General features: G+C 40.4%; 1 protein-coding gene across 1 annotated transcript in view; it reads left to right on the top strand.

The window, feature by feature from the left end:
- The first annotated feature begins 7,577 nt into the window (after window positions 1–7,577).
- SPATA48 (spermatogenesis associated 48) overlaps window positions 7,578–12,438 on the top strand; it is a 28,195-nt gene continuing 23,334 nt past the window's right edge. The window contains 1 exon segment of the mRNA XM_054816900.1: window positions 7,578–8,091. Coding sequence (XP_054672875.1) covers window positions 7,578–8,091 — 514 coding nt within the window.

Raw genomic sequence — 12,438 nt, 5'->3', positions numbered from 1 at the left:
TCAGCATTTCGTGTTCTTTGTCTCCACCTCCTGCTTGGAAAGAACGTGGGCTACTGGGAGTTAAGGTATGTTTGTGATTTCTAATTCTTTCAGGCAATCTGGGAAAGAAAGTAAATAACAAAGGAATAGAAAGCCTTGAATACAAAAGACAGCAATAAAATACTGAACATAGCAGCAGCAGCAATTATTTTATGAAGATGGGCTAAATAATTTCGTGGCACCAGATCAGTGCTTGTTGCTGACTTAGGTTCATTATTCAAAAACTAAAAGCAACAATAAATACTCTGGGAAACTGGTTATAGATTAAACCATTTGTTGGGGGCAATGAGAGTGGGGTTGAGTCCTAGCTTTGTTTTGATTTATCTTGATTTAAACAATAGTGGGACATTGTCAATTCATCCCATCTATTATACAAATGGTAATTGTACTTCTCTACAGTATTGTTATGGAAAACAGAAGCAAGGCAGATTCTTCAGCTATCAGAACAAGATAATAAAGGTAAATTAAAAGAACTGCCTGTACTTGCCATTTCAGAATGTAAGCAGAATATGTCACTAAAAATACTTCAAAAGTAGGAAGAAATAAAACCTTGCTTGGAAAAAAAAAAAAAAAAAAACCTGACAGAAAATAATCATAAGAGTAGTCTCATATATGATTGATTTCTGTGATTAACAGTTTAATTTACTTTGCAATATTTCTTCACTGTGTACCACTTACACAACTTTGTTCAAGAAGCAAAATTTTTCAAATAACTTCATTTTCCCTAAAGACTTCCTGGAAAGACTGGAGAGGATTTTTAGTGAAAAACAAAATGGATTCAAATTTTCTCACTGGAATACTTATGTTAAGTCATTTAGCATTCTGCTGCACTGGCAGAAACAAAACTAACTTTTCACTAAAATTCAGCTCCCAAAAGAACATGACCATATTCTCCATTGACAAAAATCAGCATATGCTTTGATTTTAATAAAAACATACTAATTTATAGCAAATTATAAATCCTACCTGAAAAACAGCCCATTTTAATATTCCTTCTGCCACTATTATCTGTCCACATGATACATAAATATTTTATGAACTGTCAGGTTGGTTTATGTATCATAATTGGAAACGAAAAACATAATCCACCAAAAACAAATTGATGAGAGAAAAACTGGAAACAACAATCTTATACAGGAAGTATTCAAAGTTTATGAGAAGGCAATTGAACAAATGTGTCTAGTAAAGTAAAGCATTGCAAACTGACAAGGTATGAGCAGATATACATAACTTTATAGGATGTTTAGGCACTGCTTAATCAATGCAGAAGGAAAGTAATATTTTTTTACAATAATAATTTAAACCCAAAGGTGGAGCTCTTGAACTGTTTATTTAAAAAGAACTAGAAACAGTGGAAGCAGTATCTTCCTTACTGAAGGAAGATACTCTAAAACAACTGGAATTACTTCTTTGGTATCTTCAGTGACAATGCATGGTAGATTTTGAGAAAGTCAGCTTAAAAGCTCCTTCATGCGTATATGTTTCATTTGCATAGCAGCCATTTCAGTCAGTAAATGTTTCTGTCCCCATATGAATCCCAACTCTCATACACTCTTTCCTTCATTTTCTACACTGCCTTTTAATATTTTTTTCCAGCCTTTTTTCAGGTTTCCTACTTGAATTCATTTGCTCTCCTAATCACCTGGCATTTAAATGGCACTTCCTGCAGCAGTTTCTAGCAAAAATGATCTTCCAATTCTCACACTCTATCATTAAGTCGCATAGAAAGAGCAACAAAACCAACAAAGGAAAAGGGAAGTGCTTAAACTGCATTTTAAAGTCATTAAATATGTCATTCCATCCCTTCAGTTTGAACCTGCACTTAACAGGCAGTGAGAAAAACTAAGTTTCACTCATGTTTGAGAAAAATAAGTGAGATTTCTGAATTAATTCCTCCAATTAAGTTTTTTAAGCAGGCCAATGCACTAGAAATATATAGTCTGATTCCTCACTGTCTTGTACTTCTTAGAGGCACAATACAAGCGACATAACTGTGAGCGACAGTTTCTTTTGCAGAATAACAGAGATGAAGAAAAATAGTTTTACATCACTATCAGACACACGGAAGTAATTCATCTCCAAGTCTGGGGTGATTCAAACTTCCCAGCTGCCTGAAGAGCCATTTCTGAAGACTGGAATTCAAGGGTACATTTGCCATAGACAGTGGCTGTGTTACTTTAGGATTCATTGGGCGACTTTAAAATCTGATGGAGTTAAATTCAAAAGTTTTACTACTAATTTATGCCACTGAAACAGGCCGAAGATCCTACAGAGAGTTAAATTTAAGTGTAAAATGCTAACACCCTGTTTGATGCTTTTAAAATCTACTTGGCAAATGTATAAATTCTACCCAAACACTGAGACAAATTGAGCTGGTGTATTTCTGAGGGGTTCTGCCTATAGGGGGAAGACTCTCAACTCGAGATTAGAAGTAGCAGATGGACTGTACCTGCACAGACAACCCCTGCTGCTCCTCTCTGGTCAGAGAGAGTTACAATGGTGCCAGGGAAAGAGGGGTCACTGCCCATTTCCTGCCCAAGGGAGGAATCCAGGGAGGTTAGAACTGACCAAATGAGCATTCATTCCTACACCCATTGAGTTGAAAGGGAATGCGTTCACCTGCTTAATGTTTCACATAAAGTATATTCTACTGATTCATAAAATATTTTATTCGGAATCTTCTAGTCTTAAAATGAACACTACATTTGCAAAATCAATCATCTTCACAATAATTCATCAGAAAATTAAGTTTGGTCTGAAAACTGCAGAGGCAGGAAACAGAGTTCAAAATGAGCCTTAAATAATTAAACAATCAATTTATTAATTAATAAAATACTGTATTACTAGACTCTTCAATTGACATCATTTCAATTCATTTATTTAGAAATGAAAATTCTTTGAAGTGATACGAAGAGATTTATTTAAGTTATGGTAATTGCTAAAAGTTTTTTCAAAGTAATTATGTTCTGAGAGACTTTTTGTGAAGAGATTTCTGCACCAAAAGAGCATATAAATAGCAACGCTACTTACATAAGTTATTTTTGCTCAAGCATGCTAATAGTCAAGTGTTTTTCTATATCCAAGTATTTTAATTACAGCTGACATTTCTAAGCTGCCTATTGATGGTAAGTGCTGTGCAGAAATATTACCATTTCTGTTACTAGTCATATGAAAGTCATATAGGAGAAACTGAACTTCAGTTTCTAATCTCTCAGTTAATTTTAACCCTTTTGACAAAAAGCCTGCAAGATATGAACTATATTACATTTTTCAAGTAGGCCTTCATATTTCCTTTCTGACAATTACACCACTAACACATTTCATGAGTTAAAAAGGATTTTTTTTTTGTTATCATATAGCAAGCTAAAGTTAAAAAATGTTGTCTTTTCAGCAAGATGGAAACTTCCTTCAGATGGCTCAGAAAAGTCAAATGTAATTAAGACATTTTAAAAAACATGCTCCATATTGTCCTCAAAAAGTTGAATTATTCACTTAAGGAAAAACACATAAGCCAAAACTGTCAGCATTAGTAAACAAAAAACAAAATGAAAAATCATTAAAGAAAAAAAGTTCATATTCTTTACATCAGTCTGAACTCAGACTATAACACCCCAGTGCAAAACAATTGGAGTTGACAATGTCTATTATGCCTACTAAAACCAAAGACAGAAGAAATACTATGACATTTCAGTAAATATATATTGAAATACTGCACATAGTTTTCCTTTTTTTGTCAGAGAGAAGAAGAACTTTGAACTTCACCTGTGATCTTGCTCCTGGAAAAGATCTTGGCTCTCTAAAGGATTTGGTGAAACTCGATCACAGAATAAGAAGATCTGGCACATATGCACAGTGATGTACATATTAAATAATCTAATTTAATACTGTCAGAAAGCCTAAGTGATTTACTGAAGTCAAATTTCAAAACCTCACTAGGAAGCAGACTGTCATTTCAGGAACACCCCCACCCTCTCACACAAACTTAAAACTACCAGGCTGTAAAGAGGGTAGCATAGGTAACACCACACACATCTGCTTTTGTAGAACAGTGTAAATAAATGCATGACAGCAAGTCTTATGAGGAGCAGCTGAGGGAACTGGGGTTGTTTAGCCTGAAGAAAAGGAGGCTGAGGGGAGACCTTATTGCTCTTTACAACTGTCTGAAAGGAGGTTGTAGCCAGGTGGGTGTTGGGCTCTTCTCCCAAGTAACAATAGGATGGAAATGGCCTCAAGTTGCACCAGGTCAGGTTTAGGTTGGATATTAGGAAAAACTTCTTCACCGAAAGGGCTGTCAAGCATTGGAACAGGCTGCCCAGGGAAGTGGTTGAGTCACCATCCCTGGAGGTGTTTAAAAGACACATAGATGTGGCACTTAGGGACATGGTTTAGTGCTGCACTTGGCAGTGTTAGGTTAACGGTTGGACTTGATGATCTTAAAGGTCTTTTCCAACTTAAATGATTCTGTGATTTTATGATTCTATGACAACGGCATAGGCAGGGAGTGAACTCAGGAAAACTGTAAAATTCATGCCCAGTGCTCCAGGCAGGGCAGGGACGGGAGACAGCGAGGTTTCGGCGCCGCCGCCAAGCCCTGCGAGGAAGGGGCCTCCTGTGCCTCGACCCGCCGTCCCGGCACCTGCCCGATGCCCCGGGTGTCGCCGGCCTGAGGCGAGCGACATTCCGGCGACTGCCGCCGGGCGGCGCCAGCCCACCGCCCGCGACCGTACCTGCGAGTGATGCCTGTAGCAGGACGAGCAGGAGGAGGAGGCGGAGGCGGGCTGGGAGGCTGCCGGCGGCGGTCGTTGCCCGGCGGCAGCCCCGCGCCCCACCCTGCGCCGCACGCCACATCGCCGAAGCCCCCAGCGTCTCTTCCGACCTCTGGGGCGCGCGGCAGCCGTTAGCTGCCCCCAACGGCCGCCTGGCGAGGCGCGCGGGGCAGGCGAGGCGAGGCGAGGCGAGTCCGGGCGCGCCCGGGCCGGGGCGGCGCGGTGAGGGCGAGCCGCGGGGGCGGAGGTGGCTTCGCCGCCCTCCGGCCCTCCCTGCCGTGACCCGCCGCGGGGAAATCGACGGCGGGGTTTTCCCAGCCGCAGTGCCAAGCTCTGCACTTGCTTCTCTGGCGAAGGAGGGGAGGGGGGTAGGCTTTCACATCCTCAAACCCCAGGGAAACATCTGCCGCCGCGGCAGCTCCATCCTCAGTCGTCCAGCTGCCGGGTTATACATAATTTATCCCAATCCATTAACGCACCGGCACGTCCGCAACTCCTTTGAAACAGCCAGGCCGGCGGTGCTGCAGACTGCGCCTGGGGGTGCCCAAAGGTACGGTGCACTGGCTTCATGCTCACTGCAGGTGTTTCTTAAAAGAAAAAAAAAAAAAAGAGCAAGGAAGTTTCCACTGCAGAAGCAAAGAACTGTGCTGATCTAGTCAGTGTCATAAGCATTTACAGCCGTGCTGTTCAGTCTTTATTGCACTGCTACAAAAAGGCAATTAAGAAAGTGTCTGGAATCCCGTGGCACGTGCATGTTCCTCTGGCATACGAATATTTAATTTGTAGTGGGTTAGAGAAAGGATTTTTTTGAAAGAATGGAGGAGGGAAAAAAATGAATTATCTGGGGAAAAAAGTCTGGCAGGAAGATTTCTCTGTATTGGAAAATTTGGTGTGTTGTTAGTGTGCCAGAGAATAAAAATAGCTGTTTAAATTTTTGTTTAACCAAAATGACTGCTCCGCGGGAATCCTGAAGCAAAGTAAAAGGCAGACATCTAGTAGAGAGAACTAGCTTAGATATATGACTAGCTCATCAATGTTTTTTCTTAAAGCATGGATCATTTGTGAAAATTGACAATAGAAATAATTCAGCTTTACTGGCAAATTTACTTCCCAGGATAATCTGGACAGAATGTCTGTCAATGAAATCCAAGATAAAGCTTTAATTGCATTTCATTCTGCAAAATGAATGCCACAAAACATGAGTCATCCTTGCAATGTCTTCCATCCTGTGCCTTATCTGGCTCCTATGTCTTCACTTCTCCTCTTTCTAAAGCTTTCCAGGAAAAGGTAAGCAGGGAGGGAAAGGTCAATCTGCAACACCGGATGTTATTTCTAATGTAAAATGGAATATATTTGGTATGGAGATTACTGAGTGTCAGTAAATACAGATGGCATTATGGCATTTTAAAGACTTGTTACAGGCAGAAGTCAAATTTGGAACTATCTTTTCACTAACTTGAATGTACAAGTATGATAGAAAATGGACATAAGTTGTTTCCAACAAAAAGTTCTGTGTTTTCATAGTGTTGGCTTAGCCTTACAATGCCAGTACTGCGTATATAGTGTTCTCAGCTGTCACTGTTTACCCGTTTTAGTTCTTGTGACCTAGAAATTAAAGCTGTCCTAATAAAGAAGGAAGCTTTACTTATTCGTTTATTTTCTGCTCCATCAGTGAGCTACTCCAAAGAAAAATCACCACAGTTCTGCATCAGGGAACACAACTTTTTCTTACTATAAACCTGTACTGTAATACATGTTAGGCCCATTTCTGATTTCATTAGGCCCATTTCTGATTTTGTCTTCATCAAGAGCAAGTTAGGAATTTAGGGAAGTTACATCTGTGTAAGACTAACATAAATGAGGGAATGATCAGACACTGTTCCCTAATTTTTCCTGACAAGGCCCCAAAGTAAAGGCCCCAAAATGTGAATGTAGCTGTCCAAATAAACTTAGTTTTATTTCTCCTAAGTGCCAGATGTTTGCAGATGGCACTGAATTTATGCAGAGAGCACCTCTATAAATCAGACTGCTTTTGTTTAGATTGCTAAATGAAGACCGTCCGCTTGGGATTCGGAAATGAGCGCTGCATATTCTGACCTGAGACATTAATGGATTTGCCAACCTGACAGAAAAAATGGCAAAACTCTGGAGGAAGTTAAACTGCATGGAAAACTCTGATGTCAATGTGATTCACTCATTCCAAGTAATAATTGTAAGTGTTCTACATTTGCATTTAGCTGCGGTTTTGTTTGATAAATTTTGTGTTAAATCTGTGTTTCAATTTAAGTCATATTTGTGATAACAAGAGAATAGCTTATTTTAAAATACTTCAATGAAAACACCATGTAATTCTCAGTAAGATTGAAAACTTCTTAATTTTGCCTCTACTAGATGAATAAGTATCTGGTAGTGCCATTTCAAGTTGCTATGTGTGCCCACTTGAAGGACTAGATTCCTGTGGTACGCATGAACCCTGTTTCACACCGGGAGACATTTCATTGTGAGGTGGTTTCCATCGTTACCAAGCAACAAAAGAGCTCTCTGCTCCTTCAATGGCTGTGTTCCATCTGTACCATACTTGATAAATCTCTTTTCAGGAAAGAATTCAGTACTTTAACCACTGCCTTGCTCCTTATGGTTTCTATGTACTGATCTTCTGGAGAATGACCTCTGGTTTTACTGTGGTTTGTTGGCTAGGACTTCAGAAACTTGGAGAAACAGGAGCAATTGGAGTCTTTTAAGTTTACTGCCACATAGGGATGATAGAAGAGAATGACCATGGTTTCCCATGGAGCTGAAAGGCAGGCAAGTGCCTTTAAAAAGTCTGCCTTGTCAGTTGAACCAGTTCACAAGATGGATCGCCAACAGTATCGAAGTCTGTTAAAGAAGATGTGCATGCCTGTTGTGAGAGGTCCTGAGAACAGACACGGCTTCGCCAGCTTTGAAGAGAAAAACAGTAATTCTTTCCTTAAATTCAATCCATTCACCCCTCCAGAAGGGTCACATTACCCTTTATTTCCACACAGGGATGATGTGCCTTTAGTGGATCCCTGCTCAGGTTTTGTGAGTCCAGGAGCAGATGCTGTCCTGCAGCCCAATGTTGGAAGAGCTGTTGAATCCCTGGTAGACTACAGTGATGTGAAACCTCACCAGCGGGTCCCCATCACAGGAAAGAGAGACCAGACTGCCCACAGGAGGCAGATGATCCTCCTGGAGGAAACCAGCCAGAACAGAAGATGGAACGCCAGGGCTGTGTCAGCTGCTTCTGTCAGGGCACAACTCAGAGGTAAAGCAAACTACTATTTTTATTTCTTAATCACCAAAGAAATTGGTGATGCTTAACAAATAAATACAACTAGTTCCTGAACTCCATCCCCCAAGGTCCTGAAAGAACAACCTTGTAAAATGTATTTGCCCAGGATATTTGAATTGAATATAACAACCGCAGTAGAGTGTTTGTATGATTCATTGTCCCTGCTGTAGCAAAGAGGTGCCAGTCAGCAAATTCTAATGAGCATTCTAATGCTAAAAAAAAAAAAGTAAAATCTTTGAAGGTAAATAATGTTTTTTAAAAAAATGTATTTAGGTAAATTGTGAAGTTAGTCACAATTACAATAGTCCTAATTAGCACCTGTTTTAATGTAAACCAAAATAACAAATCACTTCAGAGTCAGGAAATCCCCTGGATAGTTCTTCTAGTATTTCCTGACAAGTTGCAGTGCAGCACATTTAAAGACCTATTCCAGTGTCTAGTTGATCAGAGAACAGAAGTTCTTTAGGACTGCCATCACATGTTGGTCGAAGTACATATTACCCTCTTATTTTATGTCAATGTGTTACACATAAAGCTGGGTCTGATCATTTCGTATTGATTACAGCATCAAAATGGAAATTCACTCTTTTTAAAATGAAACAAAATTGGGTTGGTGGTGAATATTCAGACTTTTCTGATGAAAATTCTGGAATGCAGAAATATCTACCCAGGGCTTCTAAAGGCAGACATAATTAGCAGTAAGCAATATGGTTAAATTTTTATGAAGATTAGGCCAATTCCAATGATTTTCATAGAGAAATACTCATTACAGCTAGAACAAAATTTTATGAGCACTCAGGGAAGTTGCTTATAGATGGGGGAGGCATTTCTTAGAACATGGTAAATAAATGTAAATAAGCTCCTTTTTCCATTTTACTATGCAGAGATAACACTCTCACTTCACGGTTAGCTATACTTTATCTGTGTTATTGTCACCATAAAGTCTCTACGTGCTATAAATTCAGGCAGTGGTTTTGGTTCCTTGTTTCTGTCTTCAAACTTTGCATCTTAAATCACTTTAAGCTTACTGCAGTCATATAACAGAACTGAAAAGAGCCCAAGAAACCACAAGGGATAAAAAAATATACTCCATAATTTTCATTTTTTTCCTGGCTCATCCCATATAATTTTCACTCTTATTTCTTAGTTACTGTGTTCTCCATTCACATATGAAATTGGACCTCAGACACCAATCAGAACTGATCAGGTGGTTTTTTCTGCAAGCCTCTGGGAAAGTGAAGGGGAAAGAAGATTTGAGATATGCAATTCTATCTGACCATTAATTTTTCCAATGCAGAGAAAAGCACGCAGAGATAGAGACAGAGATACTCTGGCAGATAGAGACACACTTGAACACAGACAAAATCTGAAACTGAATGTCATCAAGTCAGTCACCCACATTACAGTCAAGAAAGTGGTCCGAAATGGAGAGTAGTTCCAGAAAGCAGACAGAAACTATCTAGTGGCTTTCTGGTGATTTTTCATTGGGTAAAGTTCACAATTAGAGAGAAATACTGACTCCACTGAAGCTGTAAGAAAAAGTCAAACTTAACTCAGGGGCAAATCTTGAAACAGATATAGTCCTGCATAAATTTCTTAAGGAAAGCTGTGCAAATGTGTTTCCAAATCTAGTATTCATTTACAAGTTTTCCTGTGATGCTGAGGTATTAACTACTAATGTGTAAATATAGATATAAAAAGTAGTTGAGTTTTAAGCCACTGTTTTTAATGAGACTGCATAAACAAATTCTAGATTTCAGCTATATGATTCAGAGAGCCCAGCTACCAACCCCCAGGCACATGATGTGATGAAACTTGCTAATCCTTCTAGATACCGGTCCTGAGACATTCCACAGCTAAGTTGTTTTGGGAAGTTGTGCTGAAAGAGAGATCAGTCAGTCATTTTGCAAGCAAATTCTGCAGTCACTTTCTCCACTGTGTTGGGGATGAATGGAAAAAAAAAACAGAGGCAGAAGCAGCCTTTGAGACAGATGAGCTGAGGTATATAAAACAGCTGCAATAGACAGGAGGTTCTCTGTTGTGAGATGTAATGTTATGGCTTTGGCAGTCAACAGTGTTACTTTGAACTTCCCCAGCAGCCTTTTGCATCTACTGAGCAAAGCAAGTTTATTGAACAATGAGGCTCTGAGACAGTAAAGCAAAGGTGAGAAGCTGACAAAGAAGGTCATTCTAAGACTGGAGAATCAGATCCTGCCAGAGAAGGGAGACAGCTGAAAAGCTATTCTTCATGTATTCTCGGTCAGTATAGGGAAGGTGCTCAGTCCTAGAAGACAAGGTCTTTAGGAAGTTGACAGTGTTTGCCTGTAGAATCCGCTTCTCTCACTCACATGACAACAGAATGTCATAACCTTTTCTCTGTGGTCTCAAGTTTCTTTGCCATGTTCTCAGACTTTGACTGTGAAGGTATATTTGTAACTGGAAACGTGATGAAGCCCTCATGCCCAGTTTATCGTCACTATACTATTTTGGCTTAACACAGAGATGGCCATGGAGATTGCAGAAGGAACGAGGGTATTTGATAGGTGTGATAAGGAGCAGAGATGACATCTTGCCACTACTGGAAGCTGACACATCTGTAGATACAGTTTTCTTCAAAAACAGGGAAATGGGAAAGACTATAGGGTTTACCTGTAGACTTGATAGCAACCCTTTTCTAGAAGAAATAAGTAGTTAACTCATGCTGCTACTAGAGTGGCCATAGTTGGATTTGTCCAAAAGCCCAACTAGTCCAGTATTCCATCCAAGTCTGTGGATAATTAACAAAGAATGTCATCATACTTCCTCTGTATATTTTCCTATGATGTAATGATTTGTGAACCAGGGATTCATGACCAGGAGATGGTGTTTTTGTAGTTAGTAGACATAGATTCATAGATTTGTCTTCATGAATATATCAATTTGCTTTTTGAACCCATCACTTAACTTCCAACCCTCTATTTCGAGGTAATTTGTGAATATTTAAAGCAACAAAGTTCTAAGCCCAGATGGGTTACCTCCAGATCTCTCTACCCCTGACCTCCATCCACCTGGAAAATTGATAATTTACCCCTTCCCTCCTTCTTTGACCTTCTAATCAATTATTTATCTGTCTGAAGATCTTATCTTTATTCCACTGTTACTTTAGGAGGGTCTGTTGAAGAATTTTATACAGAACTTGTTGAAATAATTGTGGTTGCATTATACTCATATCCAATGGCCTTTGTATAGAAAGAGTTCCCTTCCCAGTGCTTCCTCTCCTGAAGCAAGAAGCATTTTCTCCAGAGTAATCATTAGTCTGGAGAAGTAATCATCCAGTAGTCATCCAGGATTAAGCAGTACATTGAGTGTGAAGCATATCGAAGTAGGATTCCAGCCTCTCCTACCTTTCAAATAATGATAGAAAATGACTGCAGGCAATGCTGGTGCAGTCCCTGTTTGTGACATAGGTAGTCAGTGAGATGAAACCTTTTATCTGCCTGCAGAAAGAGAATGAAGAAAGGTAGGTTAGAGGCAACAAAATGTAAAGCAAAGAGCAGAGAAATGTGCAACTTGAAAAACATCAAATTAGCAACTCAAGGACAATCATAAATATGCATGTAGCATGAGGAATGAACAAGAGGAGTTGGAGACATGAGCACCCGTGCAGGGCTATGATGTTATTTGCATCATGGAGATGTGGTGGGATAGCTCCTATGACTGGAGTGTTGGGATGGAAAGGTACAGGCTCTTTAGGAAGGACAGGCAGGGGAGGCGAGGAGGGCATGTCACCCTCTATGTCAATGACAAGCTGGAGTGCATGGAGCTCCACCTGGGGATGGATGAGGAGCTGACTGAGAGCTTATGAGTCAGGATTAAAAGGAGGGCAGTGACAGGGGACACTATAGCAGGGGTCTGCTACAGGCCACCTGACCAGGAAGACCGAGCAGATGAGGCCCTCTATAGACAGATAGGAGCAGCCTCCTGTTCACAAGCCCTGGTCCTCAAGGGAGACTTCAGCCACCCCAATATCTGTCGGAGGGACAACAGGGCATAAGCAATCCAGGAGGTTCCTGGAATGCATCAATGATAACTTCCTTCTCCAAGTGACAGAGGAGCCAACAAGGGGAGGTGCCATGCTGGACCTTGTTCTGAAGAAACAAGGAGGGGCTGATGGGGAATGTGAAGCTCAAGGGCAGCCTTGGCTGCAGTGACCATGAAATGGTGGAGTTCAAGATCCTCAGGGCAGTGAGGAGGGCACACAGCAAACTCACTACCCTGGACTTGAGGAGAGCTGACTGGCCTCTTCATGGGATAAAGCTCTGGAGGGAAGAGGGGCCCAGG

Source organism: Grus americana, chromosome 2 (assembly GCF_028858705.1).
Source record: "Grus americana isolate bGruAme1 chromosome 2, bGruAme1.mat, whole genome shotgun sequence".
Lineage (NCBI taxonomy): Eukaryota > Metazoa > Chordata > Aves > Gruiformes > Gruidae > Grus > Grus americana.
This window is presented reverse-complemented; position numbering and strand designations above follow the sequence as displayed.